General features: G+C 49.5%; 1 protein-coding gene across 1 annotated transcript; it reads right to left on the minus strand.

The window, feature by feature from the left end:
- Positions 1-4891: 4891 nt before the first annotated feature.
- Positions 4892-26495, minus strand: TGFB3 (transforming growth factor beta 3). Its single transcript, XM_073349245.1, has 7 exons — positions 25352-26495; positions 13692-13855; positions 12711-12840; positions 11032-11139; positions 9958-10129; positions 8919-9072; positions 4892-6053 (listed from the first exon to the last, which is right to left on the minus strand). The coding sequence occupies exons 1-7, from the start codon at positions 25824-25826 to the stop codon at positions 5895-5897; spliced, it is 1362 nt and encodes a 453-aa protein (XP_073205346.1). The 5' UTR covers positions 25827-26495; the 3' UTR covers positions 4892-5894.

Here is a 26495-nt window from a genome sequence, read left to right on the forward strand (position 1 = left end):
TCTGACTCAAGGAATATTTCCAACACACCTCTGAACAACATACTAATCCACAGAGACCTCCCTACCAACACTACAAAAAGAAGGATTCTAGGTGGACTCCTCCTGAAGGTCAAGACAGCAGACTGGACTTCTACATAGAGTGCTTCTGCTGACGTGCACGGGCTAAAATTGTGGAAAAGCAGCATCACTTGCCCCACAACCTCAGCCGTGCAGAACACAATGCCATCCACAGCCTCAGAAACAACTCTGACATCATAATCAAAAAGGCTGACAAAGGAGGTGCTGTTGTCATCATGAATAGGTCGGAATATGAATAAGAGGCTGCTCGGCAGCTCTCCAACACCACTTTCTACAAGCCATTACCCTCTGATCCCACTGAGAGTTACCAAAAGAAACTACAGCATTTGCTCAAGAAACTCCCTGAAAAAGCACAAGATCAAATCCACACAGACACACCCCTGGAACCCCGACCTGGGATATTCTATCTGCTAGCCAAGATCCATAAACCTGGAAATCCTGGGCGCCCCATCATCTCAGACATTGACACCCTGACACCAGGATTGTCTGGCTATGTAGAAGCTCTCCTCAGGCCCTACGCTACCAACACTCCCAGCTACCTTCGAGACACCACTGACTTCCTGAGGAAACTACAATCCATTGGTGATCTTCCTGATAACACCATCCTGGCCACAGTGGATGTAGAAGCCCTCTACACCCACATTCCACACAAAGATGGACTACAAGCCGTCAAGAACACTATCCCCGATAATGTCACGGCTAACCTGGTGGCTGAACTTCGTGACTTCGTCCTTACTCATAACCATTTTACATTTGGGGACAATGTATACCTTCAAATCAGCGGCACTGCTATGGGTACCCGCATGGCCCCACAGTATGCCAACATTTTTATGGCTGACTTAGAACAGCGCTTCCTCAGCTCTCGTCCCCTAATGCCCCTACTCTACTTGCGCTATATTGATGACATCTTCATCATCTGGACTCATGAAGAAGAAGCCCTTGAGGAATTCCACCATGATTTCAACAATTTCCATCCCACCATCAACCTCAGCCTGGTCCATTCCACACAAGAGATCCACTTCCTGGACACTACAGTGCTAATAAACGATGGTCACATAAACACCACCCTATACCGGAAACCTACTGACCGCTATTCCTACCTACATGCCTCCAGCTTTCACCCTGACCACACCACATGATCCATTGTCTACAGCCAAGCTCTGCAATAGAACCGCATTTGCTCCAACCCCTCAGACAGAGACAAACACCTACAAGATCTCTATCAAGCATTCTTACAACTACAATACCCACCTGCGGAAGTGAAGAAACAGATTGATAGAGCCAGAAGAGTTCCCAGAAGTCACCTACAACAGGACAGGCCTAACAAAGAAAATAACAGAACACCACTGGCCATCACCTTCAGCCCCCAACTAAAACCCCTCCAATGCATTATCAAGGATCTACAGCCTATCCTGAGGGATGACCCAACACTCTCACAAATCTTGGGAGACAGGCCAGTCCTTGTCTACAGACAGCCCCCCAACCTGAAGCAAATACTCACCAGCAACCACATACCACACAACAGAACCACTAACCCAGGAACCTATCCTTGCAACAAAGCCTGTTGCCAACTGTACTCACATATCTATTCAGGGGACACCATCACAGGGCCTAATAACATCAGCCACCCTATCAGAGGCTCCTTCACCTGCACATCTACCAATGTGATATATGCCATCATGTGCGAGCAATGCCCCTCTGCCATGTACATTGGTCAAACTGGACAGTCTCTACGTAAAAGAATAAATGGACACAAATCAGATGTCAAGAATTATAACATTCTTAAACCAGTCGGAGAACACTTCAATCTCTCTGGTCACGCGATTACAGACATGAAAGTTGCGATATTACAACAGAAAAACTTCAAAACCAGACTCCAGCAAGAGACTGCTGAATTGGAATTCATTTGCAAATTGGATACAATTAACTTAGGCTTGAATAGAGACTGGGAGTGGCTAAGTTATTATGCAAGGTAACCTATTTCCCCTTGTTTTTTCCTACCCCCCCCCCTCCCGTTACTCAGACGTTCTTGTTAAATCCTGGATTTGTGCTGGAAATGGCCCACCTTGATTATCACACACATTGTAAGGAGAGATCACTTTAGATAAGCTGTTACCAACAGGAGAGTGGGTTTGTTGGGGAGGGTGGGGAGAAAACCTGGATTTGTGCTGGAAATGCCCCACCTTGATTATCATACACATTGTAAGGAGAGTGATCACTTTAGATAAGCTATTACCAGCAGGAGAGTGGGGTGGGGGGAGAGAAAACCTTTTGTAGTGGTAAACACCCATTTGTTCATGGTTTGTGTGCATAAAAACATCTTCTGTATTTTCCACAGTATGCATCTGATGAAGTGAGCTGTAGCTCACGAAAGCTTATGCTCAAATAAATTGGTTAGTCTCTAAGGTGCCACAAGTACTCCTTTTATATTGAGATTAGTGATTATGTTTGTATCATTTGAGCCTAGCTAGGTTTGCTCCTGGTGGGGGAGTTATTAGGTGTGTATTCAGTTCAAGTAGTAAGGAACCACTGCTTCCATCTGCTTTCCTACAGTCCACACTTGCTTTCCCCATTGTAGAAGACCACATGGAACAGCTTTTTGCCTTTGCCCTCCTTCCCCAGCACCAATGTTCTGAAACAACCTGCTGTTGGTGCTGGACTCAGGAATCTATTCAACCTGCCATTAACCAAAGTGCTGTTGGGTTATCTCACAGCTGATCTGTAACCAAACAGCCCTATAAGACCTCTTCTCTATGCACATTTACAGACAGGGAAGCTGAGCCCCAGAGAGGGGAGACACTCTGCGGTCAAAGGCAAGTCAAATCAATGGCAGAATACAAACCAGTTTGTCACACTCCCAGGCCTATGATTTAACCTCTAAGTCATCCATGCCACTCTTGACTCAGCCTGCCCTTCCAGAAAGCAGCTCCCCAGATAGGAGGCGGAGAGGTGAGGATCTAGTGGTCTGCAGGCCAGACTGAGAGCCAGGAACTCCTAAATTCTAATTTTTTCTCTGCCACTAGCAACCTCTATGGCATGGGGCAAGTCATTTCCCCTCTCTAAGCCTTAAGTTTCTCCATTTGCCAGCATTAATTAGTGAACGTTTGTGAAGTGCTGTAAGTGTCAAGTATTAGAAGGCTTGGTGCTCTAGTTCAGCCCTTCATAGCCTTCCTCCCCCCCCCCCTTTTTTTTTTTTTTTTTAGAGAGAAAGGGAGCCATTCAATTGAATGGGCAGCAGGGCCAATCCCAAGGCCAAAGAGGAGTGATAACCAGAGAGCAGGCTCCAATTTGTAAACGAAAACCTCCGATGGGGGTTGCTGCTAAGAGATTAGAAGGGATTCCTTTGCCAGCTGGCATCTGGATTCCCCCATCTATCTAACCAGGCATTTACAGCATGTCCATCAGCACGTTATTGTAGTCACAGTGTACTCCCTCACTTGTCTTTCAGTGAGGAAAGCACCAGCCCTAAGAGCACCTCACTGAAGGGTTAAATTACACACAGTAACAAGTGTGTGCTGCAAGGCTGGGCAGCGCTATTAGTTTCATCACAAGTGACTACAGGTCAAGGAGACCTGAAGAAAAATAAAGGGATAAATTTAGGCAGTGAGGGGAAGGGCCCTTTTATCAGAGCTGGTGTTCCTTCACTGCAGGATCCTGGCCAAAAGGGCATCCAACCACTAGTTGCCAGCTAACCATCTAGATGTTTTTCATGTCTCATTAAAATGCCTGGAATTCTGTGTTGGGGCAGTACCACAATGAGGTGAGCAGCAGCTGCCTGTATTTTGAAGGAGGAGGATCAAACTGGGACCTGATGGAAGAACTACACCTAAAGGAGAAGAGGCCCATGCGGAAGCCTGGCTGCAGGTGAGTATGGGCTACCAGCCGAGCATCATTTTGCACTGAGTTGTTGAGGTGGGGCAACATGTCCTATGGTCTTAAGAACATGACTAGGAGTGATTTTGGCTGCCTGAGTCAGAGGGTCCATGTGTGCATGATGCTATTGGAGTGGGTCTATTTATGGGTCCCACTCTTTCTAGAAGTGTCCAAGTGCAGGAGATAGTGTATCTGTATCTGGAATACCGTGCCCTCTCTTTGTGGTGACTCTAGATGAGGAGAGTGGTGGGTGCTATATCTTGCCATGGGCATGTCTCTGAGACTGTACAGGAGAACTGGGTGGCTAGGTTTGGCAAACTGAAGCAGTCTGAATGTGTCTATGGGACAATTTCTTCGGTATTTATATGTGTGGAAGTCCATGTTTAGAAAACGATATATGTCTGTGTGCCCATTTGTGACAGGCTGTAACTCTACTTGTTTTCTCACTTGGCAGACTGCAAACAAGAGCAAATCCAGCTGAACGTGTGAAGTTATTAAGCCACAGTGACTGTCGTGTACTCCGTGGCAGGCTATCTATAAGTGCATTGCCATATGTGTTGGACTCTATCCATATTTTTTTTGTATTGACAGGGAGGTTGTCTGCCTGACAGCACCTGGTGGAGGTGATTGCATATCAGAGGTGCTAGGTGGGATGTGGCACATACAGAACTGGTACCATTTGGGTGGACTGCATGGATCTTGACCTGGCCTTCAGGATGAGCGTTTTTTGGCAATGGGAGGAAGAGGAGCTTTCAGGCATGATCTCATCTTGTGAGTCTCTAGCTAGCCGTAGTGCTCTGTGTTCCCAGTGAGAATGGGACAAGGGGTTCTGAGTGGGGGGCAGATCTCGCAGTCACCCTAGCCTATGTTGCAGCTAGAACAGAATTCTGATATGATAAAATCTCTACCCCTTCAGCAAATATTGCCTCTGGTCAGAAAATTCCATTTCCCAAAAAAATATTTATTTTTTTACAATGGTTTTGAGATTAATATTTTTTTTAAACCTCGGCAGGTGAGACCTGGGCTAGGTCCTTGTGCAGGAGAGATGCAGAATTCCCTTAGGCACCTCACACACCACAACAAACAAAGGGTCCTTTGGGGGGAACAACCCAAGACTGGATGGGTCCAAATCTAGGTACCCACAGGAGCCACGGTGCCTGCACTGACGCAAAAACCTTCCAGCAGGACCTCCAGGAGTGGAGAGTCGCTGCATGGCAAGGGTATGGAGACATCAAGCCTTCTGTGAATGGAGTCAGCACACCCTTCCCTTCTTCTCTCAGATTAGCCCATCCTGAGCAGCTTGAATGTGGGGCTTGTGATCTGGATTTAGACCTCAGTATTCAGGAGCTACGGAATGGACCTTTGTGATTTGCAGGATAGAGTGTAAGCTGTGGACTCCTGCATCCCAGCTCTAAGGCAGCAAAAGCCTGGATGTCTCTCTCAGATTCCCTTCTTGGTGAACTTTATTTTTTTAAGAAAACTTGTTTGTTCCTTCATAAAGAAATCCTGATTCTTCAGGACAGAGGGAGGGCTGGGGTCCCAGGATAGCTGAAGCCGGAACAGAAAGGATTGTCCAGCCTCCCTTCCCCCTTTCCAGCACGCTCATCCCGCTCTCCTGCTTCCCATTCTCAGCTATCCCCTGCCTCCAAACACAGTGCAGTTTCTCCATTCAGTGCCCCTCCACCAAAAGTCCAGCCATTCCGAAGTGTGGTCTTCACATCACCAAAGTGACTCTCAGAGAGAAGTACATGGAGCCACCAAGACAGAGAAATGTTCCAAAAGGGATCCCCAAAGTGGGTGATATGTCCTGAGCTGCAGGGTTAGAAGCCCAGGCCTCAGTGTGCTCAGGTCTCTGGCCCCCTTGTTCCCTTCATGTTACTCTGGGAGCCGGAGAGTAGGTGGTAACTGTTTCTCTCTCAGCTTTGGGTAGGGCTGGGTGCCTTTCAGCTGCACTTGCAGGATTTCACCACCATGTTGGAGAGCTGCTCCACTTTGGGGGTCCTCCCAACATAGTACAGGATGGTGAGGGGCTCCAGATCCTGGGGGACACAGCAGGGCGAGGCAGACGCCTCTGGATTCAGCGTGTGATACAGGCCCAGCACCTGCAGAAACAAAACACATGTAGGAACTATGTTGGAGATGCCTGAGGCTACTAGGGTTGCCATGTGATGCTTTTCCACTCCAGTGGGATCAGCAGAGCTGGTCTCCAGGCATTTATATCACTCAACACTATAGTACTTGACTGACTGGCAGGGACACTCTCCAGTAGGTTTGCCCCAAAATAGGGCCATCTTTGAAAGTTTCTAATCTGCCCAGCCTTGAATGAGCCTTTATTATTTACTGCCAAGTCCATTTGCTCTGATAATCGAAGCGAGTGATCTATGGAGCGTAAATGCAGCCTGAATAACAACTAACCCCTCTTAGCTGGGCATTGGCATGGCTGCTGGTGTCAAAATTTATGCTTTTAACAAAGCAGGGTGTAACTAGCCTGGGGCCATGTTGTGCTGAGCTCCATAAAAAGCAGCTGAAAAAATCAGTGTTGTTGATTTCAGCCAACTTCTCCAGATAGTACTGGATTTAATCCAGCCTTCTCAAGTATCCATGGTTCCCTCCCAGCTTTGAACCATCTGATGAGCTCGCTCCACTCCATCCTCCAAGTCATTACAATATAGTACTGGAGCCAGAACAGAGCCCTGTGGGATCCCACTGGATTCCTCCTCCCAGCTGGCCCTGAACCACTGATGATTATACTCTCTAGTCACGTAACTCTCTTATAGCAGTAGCCATGTTTCTCCTCAAAGGTAGCTGCATTTCAGTGGTGGGTGACATCTACATTTACAAGGTGAAAATCTGCTCTCACCTGCCCTAGTCCGGTCCCATTGACTGCACTGGAGTTGGCCCTATTTTAAATGAAAGGAAAGTTTGGCCCATGGTCTAAGTCGGGGTGGGCAAACTACAACCAGGGGCCACATCAGACATTTTAATCTGGCCCTCGAGCTCCCACCGGGGAGCAGGATCCGGGGCTTTCCCCACTCTGGCACTCCAGCCGGGGAGCAGTGTTGGGGGTTTGCCCCACTCCACACATGTCGTGGCTCTGCACGGGTCCCAGAAGCAGCGGCATGTCCCCACTCTGGCTCCTAGGCGTAGGGACAGCCAGAGGGCTCCTCACACTGCCCCTGCCCCAAGTGCGGCCCCCGCAGCTCCCATTAGCTGGGAACCGCAGCCAATGGGAGCTGCAGGGGTGGCACCTGCAGATGGGGCAGCATGCAAAGCCACCTGGCCATACCTCCGGGTAGGAGCCAGAGGGGGGACATGCCGCTGCTTCTGGGGGGCTGCTTGAGGTAAGCACTGCCCAGAGCCTGCACCCCTGACCCCCTCCTGTGCCCCTGCCCCAGCCTTGAACCTTCTCCCACCCTCCAAACCCCTCATTCCCAGCCCCACCCCAGAGCCCGCACATCCAGCTGGAGCCTGCACCCCAACCCCCTGCCCCAGCCAGGAGTCCCCTCCCACACCCTGAACTCCTCATTTCTGGCCCCACCGGAGACCCCACTCCCACACCCAACCCCCAATTTCATAAGCATTCATGGCCTGCCATACAATTTCCATACCCAGATGAGGCCCTCAGGCCAAAAAGTTTGTCCATCCCTGGTCTAAGTGCTTTGTGATCCTTGGAATTGTACAGTGCTATGGAAACATCCTTTTTTATTATATAGATCCATCTAATCCCCATTTCTTTATCTTCCCTCTGGGACATCCCCCTCACTGAAATGCTGCACACCCCCTAAGACAGAAGTGAAGTTGGTTCAAAGTGATTATTTGTGAGGAATCTTCTGTTTCTCACAGTATTTGCCCCTAGGCACTTCTGACAAACTGCCTTACTAGCTCACCGTTCTAACAACTGACCAAGGTTTTGTCATTAATCTTGTTGCTCACTAATTTCCTGCTTTTTCCTTGTTCCTTCGAAAACAGGAACCAGCCCAAATTCCCCTTACATTTACACTGATTCAGCCCCACTGACTTCCAGAAAACCACCTAACAGAATGTGCCCCTCTCCACACACACTTGCCCTTTTCCTGTGCCCTGGGAAGGAGATCTCATCCCCATGGAGCCATTGGTCCCACCCTCCCTTTACCCTGCTTCCAGCATTTATTCTTTAGTCATTTCCTTGGTTCCAGTACTCCCACTGCTGCTAGCCCTTTAGCTCAGTCAGGCCTTGCTGATGTGCATATGCTCAAGTCAGCAAGAAAGTTTTAACCTGCTTCCTGAGATCCCTTCCTTACCCACTTAGCTATCATTGCATTGAGTATCCTGTTACCAGTGGCAATTTTAGTGAAGCTTGAATGAAGCAAAGTAGCTAGTGAGCAATTCTGCCTTCTCTCTGTCCTGCTGCCATCTCCCCTTCCGGGGGGGGGGGGGGGAATATAGTCCTATCTACACACAAAATCACTTCACCCAACACTGGGGTATTAGGCAGCAGCTGTTTACAAGTGCCCAGCAGTGTTCGGTGACAGTTTACAACAGAAAGTGCAGAAGAATCCTATATCCAGTGGAAACTGCAGGAGGAGTTTAGGAAGCAGAATATAATTATTGGAGTTGAAACTTGACCTGAGCATTTGGATTAATATCCCATCCATTACACACAACCCCTCTCCCCCCGCTGCCACCAAAAAGAAGTACCCGGGGATCTTTAATGATCACAGGTGGTCAGCACGGCTGTTTAAAATCTCATTTGATAGGCAGCCGCACAAAGCTCCTGAGCATTGGGCTGAGGCATGGGCTCAGTACCTACTCCAAAGGTAGCATGCCCCCAACTGAACCATTGCCTGCAGCACCCCGAGGTTTCCTGGCACTGGCCTAGCTTGCCCCTACTTCACTTGAAATAGATCAGCCCCAAGGGGGTTATAGCTGCAAGCCACAAGCAGCCACCACCATTAGAAGCCCCTGTCAGTATCAAATGCCTGTCGTACCGTGCTGTGGGTTGTGTCTGCGCTGCGGAGGTATGGGCAAGGGCCTGAGCAGAAGTTGGCGAAGTAACCCTTGGGCTCATGGACCCATTTCCAACCCAGGTCCTGTCGGAAGTCGATGTAGAGAGGACGCACACAGCAGTTCTCCTCCAAGTTCCTGACACAAAACATTGGCACAAAGTGAATTCAAGGACATAGGAAAGATGGGAGCTTCTGCCCCTCCCCCACGTGGCTCAAGGGCTTCATGCCCCATTGAAGGATACAGTCTTTTAAGTAGAAGGAGCTATTATCTCCAATGCCTGGTCTGACTGCGTGACTAGGCCCGATGCTACTCTGGGAGAAACATAGTTTTGGGTGACCAGGCTGCATGGCTACTACAAACAGAGCTGGGAGTACCAAGAGAGAGGGAGGTCTGCAAATATGGCAGTGCTCAACTTCTACCACCAGGGGACACCCCCATCAAGATGTGGGGAAGGGAGAGGGAAAGAACCTGGATACATATGAAAATTCCTTTTAAAAGCAGAAGTGGAACATCAGAAACAAATCATAATGGCCAAGCGTGGGCACACCATGTTCAGCAACTCCCAAAATATGCATCAAAAGACCCAGCCTTGGTTGGATGACATGGCAAGTTCCAGCTCACACTGATAGTTCAAATGTGTCCTGCAGGAGGCAGTTCAAGTCCCCATAGGTCACACTTGCTGGCTAGCTGCTCAGTGACAATAGTGGGGCTGTTTTTCCAATCTGTGTCAGTTTCTCCTAGGACTCCAGACACCACTGAGCTCTTGTCCTGGGATGAAGAAGCAGCATCCTGAGCTGGCCCAGCACAGCTCTGCCTTTAAAAGCGCCCTGGGGAGTGCACTGATTCACAAACATCTCAGAGGACCCTGCTTATCCCAGCAGTTTCCAATGGGCTGGAAGCTTCCAGGTGTTTCCATGTCACCTGGCAAAAAAAACAGCAGCTATCCCAGAACTGGTGATCCTGCTGCTGCTTGACTGAGGGGGAAGGATAACGCCAGGGGTAGGTGGGGTCCTTGCTTACCGGAAGCAGTAATTGGTGTCTAGAGCTCGTTTCTTCCTGTAACCTCCCAGAGCTGGACTCTCAAGCCGATGTGGGGGTAACATCATCAAAATCAGGTGGGGGTTGTGAAGGTCCTTCTGCTTCTTCAGCCGCCCCAAGTCCCCACGCCCATGGTCATCCTCACTGTCAATGCCTGAGGACAGAAAAAGGCACCCTCCTGTAAAGGGTTTGCCTCAAAGCAGAAAGGGGACTGTATGGACCGAGGAAGGTGTGGAGAGAGACCCCAGAAGACCTTTCAGTGACCTGGGCATGACTGTGTAATGCTTTCTCCCACTCCTAACCTAGGGAGAAGGGGACTCAATCTCCCTGTTACATTCACTCCTGGACTTCTTCCCAGACTGCACCCTAACTGGACCCTCACTTGGCCAGCGTGAATTTGGTTGTCACTGGCCTGAAATAGAGGCTTGTGGGCCACTTGTTTTACTATTTACAAACTGCTGGTCAGGCTGTTAATCAGTCCCCCTCTCTTTTGGCTTCAGTCCCAGGACAAGCAGAAAGATGAATGGTTTAACGATGTCAGATCATTGGCACTCTGCAGAAATAGCCTCAGAAATGGAGCTGGTGGGGGCTAGTGGCTACAGCCCAAGGCTCAGAGCCAAGAGATTCCTAGTTCTTAACCCAGCCAAGCCACTGTCTCTCTATGCCACCTCAGGCAGGATGTCCGATTCCTGGTGCTTCAGCCACCCTATCTGGAAACCAGAGTGAAAAACAGAATCTCACGAGAAATCTGAGAATGCAGCAGAGTCAAACTTCCCAGAGAGAGGTTACAACACACAATTACCCCTTTCTGCACACATCCATCCATACACACATATATATACACTCGTGTACTTAGCAGCACACACACTCTAAACAAAGAATTCATGCAGTGAAACAATCCATGTGCAAGCCCATATCTATAATCACTACATGTACATGGGGTTCCCTGGGTGTAAAATACTCAAACATTCAGATCAAACTGGAGAGTCAGTTCTTCTGCAGCTGCTCCATGCTCCTCTCTCCCATGAGGTTCCCCCAACCCTTGCCCCTTGTCACCTTTGAACTTGACCTCCAGCACCTCGTTAAAGTTTTCCAAGATGTCCCCATTGGGCTGAAAGGTGTGACATGGACAATGGATGCTGATCTCCAGACCCAAGTTGGACTCTGCAGAGGAAGAGGTGACTCCATGAGAAACGCAATTCTAGCTATATGAACTGTCCTTCAACTTACGAAGAGAGTCCCAGGGAGGCAAGAAACCCCATAGCTCCTAAGATCTGGGATCAGCACAAGGGCTGCTGGATGACATGGGAGGTGGGGACCAGCTATTATCTTAAAAAGGAGAATGAGAGGCTTCACTTGTACCAACAGCCATGCCCTTGTTAAAAGGAATGTTCTCCTGAGGGGAGGAGGACATTTATGGCTAGATTTTCTAAAGCACTCAGCACCTAACAGCATCTGTTTTCTTTAGTGGGTGCTATTGGAAGCTGAACCCTACGTGTTCAAATCTGGCCCTAAGTGTCCATGTTAAGTCAGTTTTCTTCCCCATCACTGCTCCACTAACAGGCCTCCATCTACTGCTGGAGGAAGAGTCCTGAAGGCAAGTGAGTGTGACATGAATAAATGTTTCACTGGGAGCATTTTGCCCAGCCGTGATCAGTACAGCAGCTGCAGCCTCCTGTTTTTGTTGATTTTCCATCTAAGTCACACAGATTTTCCTGAGGTAATGTATTTCTTCATATTAATGAAAACTTCCTGAGACCTGCCATACTGTGTGGTCACAAGAGAGGTTCTCATGGTAGCAGGAATCTGTTGACACAAGAGTCTTACAGAAGCTCCTATTCTATGTCTTTGTATGAATGGAAATGGCTGTCTGTCTGTGGAATTTCTAAGGTACCTGTCACTTTGATATCTAAGCACCATCCACATTGTGACCACTTGCATTGCACATTATCAGCCAGCATGACTGCCCAAAACTAAGTGTGATACAGGTACTGAACTCAAGCCATTAAGGACAGAAGTTGGACTGCTTTAAAATAGGAGCCAACAATCTCATGGCTCATCCTTCCTGAGACTGGCTTCATGCCAAGTGCCTGCATTCCAGCTTTCAGTGACACCCAGGTTCCAGCTGTGAGGGTAATCAAGCTGTGACTCATGGTACCTGTGATCCAACTATAAGGGGTACTGAGAGTTATCTCGTAACTGTTTGCTGACTCTGCTGAATGATAGCAGAGGCAAAACTATTAATATGTTCTCAGCCACAGCCCTTTGTACACTGTAATACTGTGGCCTCTATCTAGCTAGATGTGTCAGACAAATGCATTAGACTAGAAGCTCTGGTATTCCCTCACCTTTACACCTGTGAGACTTTAAATAGGCAAGAGAATCAGGATTCTTGGTCCAACCACATTGTTTGCAGTTCTAAGGGAGCTCAGCCTCTTGAAGAGGAGGAAACCTAGCCACTATCATGTCCTATAGAGAATGGGAACTCCAGGGAGGGCTAGGTAGCTAAAGGAGTATGGAGGAGGCACACCAGGGCAGCTCCTTGTGGGTAGTCTTGTCTCAAACTGGGCAGAACTGCTTTTGTTGGAACCTCACTGCCTTGGACTGAGGGAACTATCCTTTTCTAGAGGGAGATGAGGTTTTCCTCTGTACGTTATCTGAAGGAATGGCACTGGTGGCTCCCTGAGCGAATCAGACCCTCCACCCAGGCCTGTCTGAGACAGCAAGACCCCTACCTCTGCGCAGGAGCCACTCACGCACAGTCTCAGTGACATCGAAGGACAGCCACTCGGCAAAGCCCCTCGTTTGCACATTCCTGCCGCTGAGGTAGCGCTGCTTTGCTATGTGTTCGTCAGGCCGGAGGATCTGTGTTGGGAGGAGACACAAAGGGAATCAGCCAGTGCAGCATGGCTGGGGAGCAGAGACACCTCACATTCTCTATTTCCCCACCAGGGTTAGATTTGTTATGAAGTAATCCAGGAGGAGTGTGCCAGGGAGGGATACACTGGGAATGACTTCATCTTTCCTTCAGGAATACTCTGTCACAGGTGAGAGTGATACCCATTCTCTAGGCACAAACTGGAGTATTGCATGGGACCTTTACAAAGCATCTTGCTCTTAGAGGACTGGCCAAACCTTCTCCTGCTGTGTCCCAGTGGCAGGGGAGGGTTGAGGGAGTGCTAGCCTGGGCTGTAGGGGAGCTGGGTTCAATTCCTGCTCTCACCAACATCCTGTGTGACCTTGGGCATGCCTCTTAGTTTCTCTGTGCCTCAGTTACATCTGTAAAATGAGGATAATAGCTCTTACCTGCCTCACAGGGGTCTTGGGAGGATAAATACATTAAAAATTGTGAAGTTCTTAGATACTGTGGTGAAGAGGGCCATGTAAGTACAATAAATAGGGGTGTAACTCTGGAGAGGCATGGAACACTGGAATACTGCAGCAGATGGGAACCTTTAGGAGAGGGCACCATGCCAGGATACCCAGGGTATCTGAGAATGAGTGAACAGGAAAAGGGGCAGCGAAGACCCAGGGGAGAAAAGGACCTAAAAAGGTCAGGCTGAGGTGGCTGCCTGCGCTGGGGGAATTAAGAGGGTTTTAGCCCCTTCTTGCCCCCTGCCTTTGCACACCCTAGTTCTGTTTAGCCCTGAGAGCCACAGCCAAGCTGCCCCCTCATCCTGCCCCCTAATGCATGGAGGTGGGGGAGAGCCACTCACCTGGAAGAGCTCGATGCGCTGCTCGCTGCGTTTGGAGCTTGGGTTGGGCATTCGCAGCACCCGGAACTCAGCCCGGAACAGATTGGTGCTGTTCTTCTCTGCTGAGGACACGTTGAAGCGGAAGACATTGGAGGTGATGCTCTTGGGGCAGATGCCCAACTCATCTAGGAGACAGAGAGGGAGGCTGAGAGCCATGGGCTAGAGTAGGAGGGCCTGGGCAGAACAGCACAGCTAACCCTGTGAGCAGCAGTGGATTGGCAAGGGGCATTCTGAACAAAGCCTGCCATTTGAACTTCTGCCACGTTTATACTGCAGTCTGACTGTCCTGACTGAAGAAAACAGATGGGGGCAAATTCTCCACCCAAGCCTGCTCTAAACCAGAGATTTTTCTGCAAAATTTTCCCACTGATGCTACCATTGTTTCATCTTAACCAGCCACGGCAATAGAGGGCCCCAGGTAGACCAGTCACCAGCATTTTTTATTCCATGTCATCTAACCCAGCTCAGGGCTGGTTTAATCAACACAGGTTTAAAATGCCAGTGGCCATGCAATCCGCATCTGCACTAACGCTCCCACTGTTGCTGTCACCAGGGGAGTTGAACAACATTTTTCTGGAGTAGACAAGGCGTCATGTACATGAGTCCCACCCCCCTAAAGGCAAGCGAATACCTCTGGATTTACATCACCACCTCTGAGCACAGGACCTGGTGCAGTTGTCTTTGAACCTTTGTTTCACAAAATTCTCTTAGAAAAAAACTATTTGGATATGGCGCTGTCTCCTGGAATGAAAACTGGTCAGAGGCCACAAAGCATGAGGCAAGGAGGGGAATTTGGGGGTGTTGTCTTGTAGGTACTGGGCCTTAATGCCAAGTCCTAATCTTCACTGATGGACTGGCTGAAGGACTGACATCGGATACTAGCCGCAAACACCAGCAAGGACAAAGAAATAATCCCAAGGGACCTAGAGAGATTAGACCAATAACAGAATGGGGCAGCCTGCTGGGAAAAGTACTCAGACCCCAGATACCCAACAGGAAGGGAGGGGAGGGGCCTGGAGAATGGATATGGTATGAGTCAGAAGAGAGGCCCCACAGAATGAGCCTCACCTCATCCAACATATTGTACTGCCTCTGTTCTCCCACTCCCCTCTCCTCTGCCCTAGGCTTACAGAACTGCCCAGCCGTACCTGGGAGTGCAGCTCCCTGAACTCATGCTTCACCTTCATCCTGGGTACAGAACAGCCCTCATGACTTCCACCTCTAAAGCCAGCATCACCCTGGCCCCTTCAGTCCCTGCTCCTCTTTGCCCCCGTATGCCAGTTTACTGCTAGCTGCACAGAGCATGCAGCTTCTCACGTGCTGCAGACCCAGCACAGTGAATGGGCCCTCAGTGGGGCCTTAAGCACTGCTCTATTGTGTCATTTGATGTGACATTTGTGTTGGTCTTAAGAAAAGAATTATCCCATGTTTCTGCTACAGTCCCAGCATGTGACGAACAGACAGGAGGCCCTGTTAATCCTGAAATAACACCCTGGTCTCAGACACTTCTCTTCATGGCACCATCAACTTCCAAAGGAAACAGGGCAGCAGGTTCTGAAGAGAGGGGCTAGTGTAAAACCAGCACCTTGGAGAGGAGACAAACCTATCCACAAATGGACATAAGCTCCCACCACAAGTTCCCAGGGCCAGATTCTGCTCAGCATGCCATTGGTTAAATCCACAGTCACTCCAGTGAAGACAAAGGCCCTTCTCTTGATTTACACCCAGACTCAGAGAGCAGGAGTGCAAGAGTTCATGGGGATTCACCCCCTGGATGCTCTGACTTTCCAGCCAAGCCAAGGTGTAAGACAAAATGCTGCTCCCATTGAACTTGCTTGGGAGTTTTGCCATTGGCTTTTTTGGGACCATGGTTGGAACACTTCCCCATCCAACAGGATTTATCTGATGCATTGCTCTCACCCAGGAGACAGATGCTTGGTGCATAATGGGTGAGTATCCCAGAAATGGCTCAGATCCCTATAGCAGCAGCAGACAGGACTGCTCATGCCCACAACTCAGCAGGAGACTGAGGACATGCCAAGCCATGCTGTGATAATGAGCAGGTAGGTTCTTGTAGCAAACCATGAGTTCTTAGTTTTCACTCCACAGAAAGGTGCTGTCTCTCAAATGACACATGAAATCAAGGCCTTGGCCCGTATGCTCATTAACAGTCCCAGGGCATCCTCCTGGAAGAAGCATAACTTGGGCAATTCCACTCTGCCCCTAGGACCACTCTGTGGTTCCAGGTAGATACTGTCTTTCACTTCACTTCCTGTCCTAAACAGTTTTATAGTGTTGCTAGTCACTATTAGCCAGGTTGCACTTCCATTCCAGAGGTGTCTGCCTATCAGTGGTGGGTGAAGTGGTTCCTATATCCATGTACATGCTTTACCCTATGTGCAGTGCAGTTAAGGCTTAGTTAATTAATGTGTATAACAGACCCTGAGATCCTTGGCTAAAAAGTACTAGAGAAAGGCTATTGTTTTTATACCTTATCCCTCTCCTGCTCTCACCACATCCTCTTCTTTCTGTCTGTCTAATCTTTCTAGCCCTCATCACCTTGTTATCTGAGCACATCCCAGTATTTACTGGTAGAACTAACAATCTATCTTTCTTTCTTTTCAGCGTGTAAGAGAAATAGCTTGTTTATAGTTGTTTCCATTTACTATGAGTGTGCTGTACAAAAAAGGCTTTGTTGAGAGAAAGCTAAGCTGATAGTTCTGTATTTCATTCCGAATGTAGTCAGGTCCATGCCCAGTCTTGTCTCTTGTGGTAGACTGGGCCCAACTCCTATGAAATCTCTGTCTCCAGTACTCATTAGCCTCACCCACTGGTTGCCCATTTCATTGATCTGGTGGGATGAAGCTGTCGCTGGAGGTCCTGGTCACAGAGGAAGAGTGATCGACCTCTTAGGAAGTTAGAGCCAGTCCCACCAGAGGCGTGTAGAGGGAGTTTGAATATCAGGACAGAGACTTCAAACTGGATTCTGGGCTTGATCGGACACCAGTGCAGGGATCTACCTAAGCAGACAGGTGTTTGGAACCAGCTACACCTGTTCCAGAGTCTGGTGCTTCATTTGTGGATCACGTGAGTTGAAGTAACTGAGCCTGGAGATCATGAATGCATGGATATCCCTGTGGCCAGGTCTGTGCACCAGGGTGGGGTGCAGGCTGATGGCCATTCATCATTGAATGGAGCAGTTTTTGCCGCCATTGCATATTTGGGTGTCCAGTAGCACCAAGAAGCCCAAAAGGGCTCAGGGCTGTGGGCTGACTCAACAATCTGAAAGCAGATGCCTTCGATTGTAGAGGATGTGATACAGAAGGTAAGTTCTTCAAAGTGCTTCCTCTTCTGACCAGTGTAACCTCAGCTTTGCCTGAGTCAGTATTAGCCAGCTGCTCTGATCCAAGTGCTAAGTTGAGGAAGGCCCTGAATGAGATGGTGCTGTTTGTTTGATACAAAGGAGAGATGGAGCTGGGTATTGTCTGATGGCACTTCTGCCCATGTTGTCTCACCAGCTCCGCCCATGGCTCATATAGATGTTGAATAATATGGGGGAGAGGATTGAGATGTGTGGGTCTCTGCAGTTGAGGGCTTTGGACGTGGAGGGACAATTGGCCAAAGGACCCAGTGGGTTTGGTATAACTGCACCCCTCTCCCAAGATGGCCTCTGTTTTGTGACATGAGGCCAAGCAAGGTCACTCGCTGGCAGATATGAGTCCTCCTCTCTGAGACCATCCAGTCAGCACTCAAAACGTAGCTGGGGCTGAGTCACCTGAATCTCAGGAGACCCTGGATTCCTGGAGTAGAGGGACTTGGAGGGGCAGAAGGGGATTATTCTGATTATTGTTTTAAGGTTGGTTCTTGTAGGTTTTTATCTCCAGATTTATGTGCTTTGGAGAGACAATGGCATCCTTCTCTTCTTTAATGAATCTCAGCTCTCTCACCACCCCCGCTCTAATATTGCAGAGCCTCCAGACACACCCATGAGTTGCGAGTGTGGCAGCAGGGTATTTGACTATCTTTGGCTGCTGCTCCCTCACCCCATATTACCTGTGGCCCCCTCTCTTCTGTCCCCTTGAAATCCCATCTGTGCAGTACAGTGCAGGGCAGATATCAGTAGCCTACATGCTGAATCCAGCCACCTGTGTATGTGAAGGGAAACACAGAAGGCTTCATGGCTTCAACATCTCTCTCTCTCCTACTTTCCCCAGGTAACTGGGTGTCTCTCTGGTTGTCTCTCTCTGCTGGTCTCCAGAACAGGCTGCTTGCCTCGGGTGTGAGAAGTGGGTGACTCACACTTGTCACTTATTAATTGTGGCATATGGCTCTGAGCACGGGTTGGGCTCTGACAATGGGATAATGGGATAATAGTGGTTTGGGGCTCCCTACAGCAGTGGTTTTCAAACTTTATTTCTGGCGACCCAGTTGAAGAAAATTGTTGATGCCCGTGACCCAACAGAGCTGGAGATGAGAGGTTTGGGGTGTGGGAGGGGCTCAGGGCTGGGGCAGAAGTTTGGGGTGCAGGGATGAGGGCTGTAGGGTGGGGCCAGGAATGAGGGGTTCAGGGTGCAGGAGAGGATTAGGGCTCTGGGCTAGGGGTGCAGGTTCTGGGGTGTGGCCAGGGATGAGGGGTTTGGTGTGCAGGAAGAGGCTCCGGGTTTGAGGGGGCTCAGGGCTGGGGGAGAGGATTGGGGTGCAAGATTGGGGCGTGGGCTTGCCTTGGGCAGCTCCTGGTCAGCAGCACAGCGGGGGTGCTAAGGCATGCTTCCTGCCTGTTCTGGCACCGCGGACCATGCTGCACCCCGGAAGCAGCCAGCAGAAGGTCCGGCTCCTAGGTGGAGGTGCGCAAGTGCTTGGGGCAGGGGCCCCGTGGCCCCCCCACCTCGGAGCCGAACCTGCTGTTGGCCGCTTCCAGGGCGCAGCGCGGTGTCAGAACTGGTAGGGAGTAGCCTGCCTTAGCCAGGCAGCACTGCCAATGGGACTTTTAATGGTCCGGTTGGTGGTTCTGACCAAAGCTGTTGTGACCCAGTGCCTTACATTCCGCGACCCACAGTTTGAAAACCACTGCCCTACAGGCTGCTTGGTGTGGACAGCACAAGTGGGCAGGGCTGGGGAGAGGACTGTAGTGGCACCACTGTCCCTTTAGAAATAAATTAGGAGACTCTTTTAAGCCAGTGGTGTTCAGCTCCTCCCCCGCATACTGCTTGCAAGGCTGGGGATGGGATGGGAACAGGGACGGCCGTTCACCCAAACACAAACGGCCTGTGTTTTGGAGGGTTTGCTGACGACCTTGGACAGAGCACTCTGCTCTCTAGGGAAGTGAGACATTCCTTGAGCAATGGCCACCTTCCCCTGCTGTGCTTTAGTGCCCTGGGTAGCACAGCAGAAAGAGCATTCCCTCTAGTGACCGAACAGCTCTGATCATGGATGGGGTCAGGTGCCTGCTTTTCTAATATAACCGGGTTCGCCCTGCTCCAAGCTTACTCCTCAGCTTTCCCCATTGTCAAGTTGGTGTCCTGGAGAAGGATGAGGTCTCCAACCCAGTGAGTTGTTCAGCTGAAGGTTTGGAGTTAGGAAAGTTTTGAGCATGGCTACGTGTGCATGTGTGAGACTCCCCTGTATCAGCCCCTAAGATCCTTCACAGGAATAAGACTGGCTTATGGCTCAGAATTTGCTCTAAGATCACCACCTGAGGATGACAGCATCAGGGGACAGTTAAACATTAGCCACTTTTGAAGACATAGGGCCAAATTCAACCCTGTTGTAAGTGAATTAAACTCCACTGAAGTCAGTGGGGATGTGGCTGCTTACACAGGACTAAATTTGACACAATGTCTCCCATGGCAACTCAGTTCCCAAGATGTCTCTCCCCAGGACACACACTGGCCAGTCCCGGGAATTCAGTCCAAATAGCACTTTGAACCCAGTGTTCAGTCATATACTGGGCATTCTGGATAGGAAAGGTTAAATAATTTTAGTGCTAATCAAAATAAGAGACCAGCAGAATAAGAGACCTGGTAGTGATGGGTGACTTTAACTACCCAGACATCTCTTGGAAGAGTAATATGGCAAAACACAAAATTTCCAATAAGTTCTCTGAATGTATTAGTGATTGCACACTGCAAACTATCTTGATTCAAAGGAAAGATAGGAAGAATAGTAAGAGGCCAATACGGATACATCAGGAGCTATTTAATGACCTGAAAATCAAAAAGGAATCCTACAAAAAGTGGAAAAATGGATGGATTGCTAAGACAGAGTATAAAAGAATAGCACAAGCATGTAGGGACAAAAATCAGAAAGGCTAAGGCACAAAATGAGTTACACCTAGCAAGGGACATAAAAGGAAATAACATGAGGCTCTTTGAATGCAGTAGGAGCAAGAAAAACAAAGGAAAGTGTAGGTTCTCTGTTTAAAGGGGAAGGAAGACTAATAATTGATGACATCAAGAGGGCTGAGGTGTTTATGTCTATTTTGCTTCAGTCTCCACTAAAAAGGTTAAAGGTGACCAAGTACTTAATGCAATTAATATTAACAACAAGGGGGAAAAATATGTTAAGAAATAGGGAAAGCACAGGTTAAAGAATATTTAGATAAGTTAGATGTGTTAAAGTGGGCAGGGCCTGATGAAATTCACCCTAGGGTACTTAAAGACACAGGTGCCAACTTTCGTCGCCGGTGGGTGCTCGTGCCCCCCCACTCCTGGCCCCACCCCTGCCCCACTCCACCCTCTCCCTGCCCCTATTGGACCCCTCCCCAAATCCCCACCCCAGCCCCGCCTCTTCCCCGAGCACGCTGCGTTCCCCCTCCTCCCCCCTCCCTCCCAGCGCTTGCCGCGCGAAACAGCTGTGGGAGGGGGGAGAAGCAGGACGCGGCGGTGCACTCAGGGGAGGAGGCGGAGCAGAGGCAGAGGTGAGCTGGGGTGGAGGGGCAGGTCGGGGAGCTGCCGGTGGGTGCAGAGCACTCACCAATTTTTCCTCATGGGTGCTCCAGCCCCGGAGCACCCACGGAGTTGGTGCCTATGCTTAAGGAACTAGCTGAAGCAATCTCAGAACCGTTAGCAATTATCTTTCAGAACTCCTGGAGGATGGGTGAGGTCCCAGAGGACTGGAAAAAGGCAAACAGAGTACCTATCTTTAAAAGGGGGAACAAAGAGGACCCAGGGAATTATAGGCCTGTCAGCCTGACTTTAATACCTGGAAGAATACTGTCGTAAATGATTAATCAATGTATAGGTACCTAGAGAATAATAGGATTTCAAGGAATAGCCAGCATGGATTTGTCATCAAATCATGCCAAACACATCTAATTTCCTTTGACAGGGTTACTGGCCTAGTGGATGTGGGGAACCAGTAGACATGATATATCTTGATTTTAATAAGGCTTTTGATACACTCCCCCATGACACGCAAACTAGGGAAATGTGGTCCAGATAAAATTACTATAAGGAGGGTGCACAACTGGTTGAAAGACTGTACTCAAAAAGCAGTTATTAATGGTTCACCGTCAGACTGGGAGAACAAATCTAGTGAAGTCCCACAGGGGTCAGTCCCAGGTCTGGTACTATTCAATATTTTCATGAATGACTTGGATGATGAAGTGAAGAGTATACTTATAAAATATGCAGGTGACACCAAGTTGAGTGGGGTTGCAAGCACTTTGGAGGACAGGATTAGAATTCAAAACAGCCTTGACAAATTGAAGAATTGATCTGAAATCAACAAGATTAAATGCAATAAAAATAACTACAAAGTACTACACTTAGGAAGGAAAAATTAAATGCACAGCTATAAAATGGGCATAACTGGCTAGATGACTGTACTGCTGACAAGGATCTGGGAATGTATCTCAAATGGAATATGAGTCAACAATGTGATACAGTTGTGAAAAAGCCTAATATCTTCTGGGGTGTATTAACAGGAGTGTCATATGTAAAACACGGAAGGTAATTGTTCCACTCTACTTGGCACTGGCTCAGCTGGAGTTCTGTGTCCAATTCTGGGTGCCACTCTTTAGGAAAGATACGGACAAACTGCAGAGTGTCCAGAGGAGAGTAACAAAAATGATAAGAGGTTTAGAAAACCTGACCTACAAGGAAAGGTTGAAAGAACTGGACATGTTTAGTCTTGAGAAAAGAAGACTGAGGTGGGGCCTGATAACAGCCTGCAAATAGGTTAAGGGCTGTTATAAAGAGTAGGGGAATCAATTGTTCTCCATGTCCACTGAAGATAGGACAAAAAGTAATGAACTTAATCTGAAGCAAGGGAGATTTAGGTTAGATAGTTGTAGTTAAACTCTGGAATAGGCTTCCATGGGAGTTGTAGAATCCCCCTCATTGGAGGTTTTTAAGAACAGGTTCAACAAACACCTGTCAGGGATGGTCTAGGTTGACTTGGTCCTTCCCCAGCACAGGGGACTGGACTTGATGACCTCTTGAGGTCCCTTCCAGCCCTACATTTCTATGATTCTGTGATTAAAAAGAGTCTGCCAAATAGTGGCCCAGTGATGTTGCAACTTTCCCCCTCATCCCTTTTAATGCACCTCAGTCCTGGCCTGCACCACCCCCTGCTCTTCCATTCCTGCTCTCCCCCTGCCAAGGTGTGCCAATGCACCTCAAATGCCAGCCTTCAGCCTCCTATTATCTTTACTCATATTGCTCCTGCATTTGAACAGGCTCCTTCTTTCCTGGTACCAACCATCCTCCTTCTACCCCTCCAGAGATAGCATCCAAACCCTCTCCTTTCACCTCACCTTATTCTGCTGTGCTCCACTGTGGTGCTATCTGACACCATTTGCATGTCCAAACCATATTTGTCTATAGTGTGTCTATCTGATTTTGACTGTAAGATGATTTTAACTCAGGGCAGGGACTGGCCTACCAACGTGTTTGCAGAGCACCATTAATGGCATTATAGTAACAGCCCTCCTTCCTGCCTTGCAGTCTTCCCTGCTCCTTGAGTCCTGGTGTCTCCTGAGAAGATAACTAATCATATAACCACATGGCATACAGTCTGCTAGAGATTAAATGAAATTAGTTGCATTACCCCATTGTATCCCTTATTCCACTTCATCATGGTAAGAGTAACGTAAATCTGGCAGTATGGCTGCAATCTGAAACTGCCACTACTGAGATGCAGCTCCTCCAGTACAACAGTACCAGGAACCTCTGGCACCAAAACAGCATCCCCAATGCAATACTACAGCATCAGGGAACAGCCTGTATTGTGATATGACTGCATGTCCTCCCCTGTCTTCCAAAACTGGGGAATCTCCAGCACTGCCTGAATGGATTGCTCCGTGCCTACATCCACACAGCTTCTGAAACTGCAATCTGCTGAGGGTTTGTGTCTGCTCAGTCTCTAAGTCTCTGTATCTGCCCCTGAATCTGGTTACTGTCTGCATCTGTGTCTGCTCAAGTCTGCTCTGCACTTGCTCAACATCTGTTTTTCAGTGTCTCCTTGGTGTCTGTGTCCCATTGGGATCTCCTCTGCATCTACATCTCCTCAGCTTCTACTTTGGTGTCTGCTCTGCACCTGTGTGACCCTCTGTTCATTATCTGTCCCCTCAGCATCCCCTCAGTTTCTGCATCTGCTCAGCATTTTCTCAACCTTTGAGTCTCCTAGGCATGTATGCAGTGTCTTGTCATTATCTGTGTCTCCTTAATCTCTGAATTTCCTCAGCATCTCCTCTGTCTCCCCTCAGTGGCTGAATCTCCTCAGCAGTTCCATCTCCCCAGTTTCTGTCTCTCCTCAGCACCTGCTTTCAGTCTCCTCAGCATCTCCTCCATGTCTGTCTGCCTTTCTCAGCACCTTTATCTTTGTCTTCTCTGCATCTGAGGACACTCTGCACAGAGTGAATGGGTCAAAGCCATCCCTGTTGTAACCACTGAAGCCAGCAGAGTTTTGCCACAGATGAATTTGGCCTGATGCCTGGGCCTCTGTTGTCCGCATGAGAGACACTTTTAGATTTCTGTTACTAGTCCTTGTGGGTAAATTCAGCCTACAAGCCTCAAACTCTTTCCTCCTCTTCCCCTCCCCCCCCATCTTTTCCCTTTTCTTTCCTTTCTTCTTTCGTCTCTAGTCTCCTGTGTGTGTCTCTCTCTCCTCCCTTCCCCTCATCTTCAGGATCTCAGTGCTCAAGACATTGGCTGGGCTTGCTATTCCCTGGCCAGAGTCTGAGCTGATGTTATTCCAAGACACTGAAAAGCCCATCCCTTGCCTGTCCTGTTGCCAATGCTCAAACTCCTCCACCTGCTGCGGAGCTGCTCTCCAGCCAGCGTTTGGCCTCTTTTTTTTTTAAAAAAAAAATCATGTTTTAAAAATTAATCTTTTTTTTTCAGACCCCTGTCTCGTCCGCGTCCCCCAGCTTCTCTCCAAACTCCCCTACACACTCTTTCCTAGACACCCCGCCCCCAGTTCTCTAATGCTCTGTCCAATGACTTGCTCCAGTCCCGCCGCACACACACTTGCTGCCCCCTATCCCGATAAGCAGTAATTTCAGAGCCCACGAGGACACCTAGTGGTAGGAAGGGGGCATGAGGCTGTTCCCAGCATTCTATCTGCCCTCAGACTCTGAGGGTTTCTGTCCGTGCAGTCTCTCAGCATTAGCCAAACTTCCTTCCCTCCTACTGCGCTTTGAAAATCTCTGCTGTAAACACGAGTCACATTCACTGAACATATATGTTCAAAGACATGCAAAAACATACGGATCTCAACTTCCCCATCTGAGCAGATACACACGCCAAGAAACACTGCACATTCCAAGGCATAAACTCTTCCCAAGCACGTACAAACACACATAGAGATGCGCACATCTCACACCCACTCAGGTATACCGCAAGACACAGAAACAAACATCTCATATGTCACTCCATCTTCACACAGGCCTGAAACACACAAGTACTCTTATCTCACTGGAAAGAAATGTAGATACCTATTTCAGACACACACACTGGTACTCACACATATATGTACACACACCTACTTGCACAAATGCACGTGTGCACACACAGATACAACATACATGCACATATATGCAGATGCAGACTGACAATGTATCATATAGGGTGGGTGCACACACGCACAAATAGGCCTGTACACACATATTCACCTTTGTACAGACATCTGCGTGACCATATGTACATGCATACACACCCACACCTATGCATTGTCAAACACATTTTGCAGCCAATGTGGTGTGGCTTAATCACCTGAAAAAAGCAACAAAAAAGGAGTTTGCTATGACTGTCACTTTTCTCTTTGCTAGAGGTGGTTCAGGCCAAAGTAGAAGTGGCCACAATTATCCAGAAACCTGCCGCCTAGCTTGGAATGACCACCAGGGTCCGTGAATGCCCCCCACCAGGAAACTTCGTCCCTTCCCGATGGAAGTCCTGAGTATTCTTCCTGCTTTCCCCCTCCTCTGTCCCATCCCGCAGGCTTCGGAGTCCTTTCCTTCTTCCCCTTACTCCCTCCGCCCTTTTCCTCCCGTGCCTGGAAAGCCCCTAAGCAGCCTTGCCTCTCAGCTTCATGCAGTGTGTGTCTGCTGCCCAGCCTTGGGTTCCTCCCAGGATGATGCCCTGAAAGCCAGGCACAGGAGCAGAGAATTACAGGGAACTTACTGTGCTCGGGGAGACCCTGGATCATGTCAAATTTGTGGATCTCCTTGGCGTAGTATGCGGACTCTAAACTGTCCTGAGCGCAGCTCTCCTCCTCCATCTCCTCCAGCAGCTCCCGGGTGCTGTTATACAGGGCCAGGATCTGGTAGGGCACATGAGCTGGTCCCACCGTCTCGGGGGGGCTCGTGAGCCTCAATTTGCTCAGGATCTGTCCCCTAATGGCCTCCACCCTCTTCTTCTTGATGTGGTCAAGGTCTAGGGTGGTGCAAGAGGAGAGCGAAAGGCTGACAGTGGCAAAGCTCAGCAGGCAGAGGACCACCAGAGCCCGTTGCAAGTGCATCTTCATGTGCGAGAGTAAAGAGGGGGCCACAACGGAGAGAGACCCCAGAGGAAGCGCAAGTGGGCTAGGGAGACCAGGCAGGGCTCTCGGTGCAGCCTCCCCAGATCCTGCAGACTGAGGCTTGGCAAGAAGGTGCATGAACTCACTGCGCTGTGAGAGATTCAGGACTTCCAGGAAGCGCTGGCAACACTTAGGAAGGAGAAACAGGCTCTGTGCCTCGGCGAGCCGGGATCCTTCTCCATGTGTCCAAGCAGGACCCGCTGAGCCAGGGCTCCAGGCAGACCAGGGCAGGGGAGGGGGCCTCCGCACGAAGCGCACTGCCAGGAACAGCAGCGACGTCGAAGCTCGACTGTGCCGTGGGGCAGCCTGGCAGCTCCAGAGGCAGGTCCCCTGGACCAGCGAACTGCGGCGCACGTGTCAGGCGGGCAGGGCAGGGCAGCCCCCCGGGGCCGGGCAGGCGCGGGCTCGGCACTTGTTGCGGGCATGCACCATCCACGCGCTCCCCTTAGCTCACATCCCCTGGGGGGGGGCAGGGGGGGGTTGGTCATTCGCTGCCGCTTGGCTCCATTGGCTGCTGACTCGGGACTGCGCGCAATTAAGCGCCGGCCGGGCTGCACATCCCTCTGGCGTCTCCGCGGGGATCCAGGTAGGAGCGTGGGGCAGCGCTGCCTTGCCCCTCGCCCCGCTCCTAGGGGGTCTGCTGGCGGTACCCCCCAGCGCGCAGCCGGAGCCCTGTGCTCTCCGTGTCCCTTTCTCTCGCGCTCTCCGGCCCCGGGGCCCCCCTCGCTCCCTCACACACACTGACTC

Source organism: Lepidochelys kempii, chromosome 6, assembly GCF_965140265.1.
Source record: "Lepidochelys kempii isolate rLepKem1 chromosome 6, rLepKem1.hap2, whole genome shotgun sequence".
NCBI lineage: Eukaryota > Metazoa > Chordata > Testudines > Cheloniidae > Lepidochelys > Lepidochelys kempii.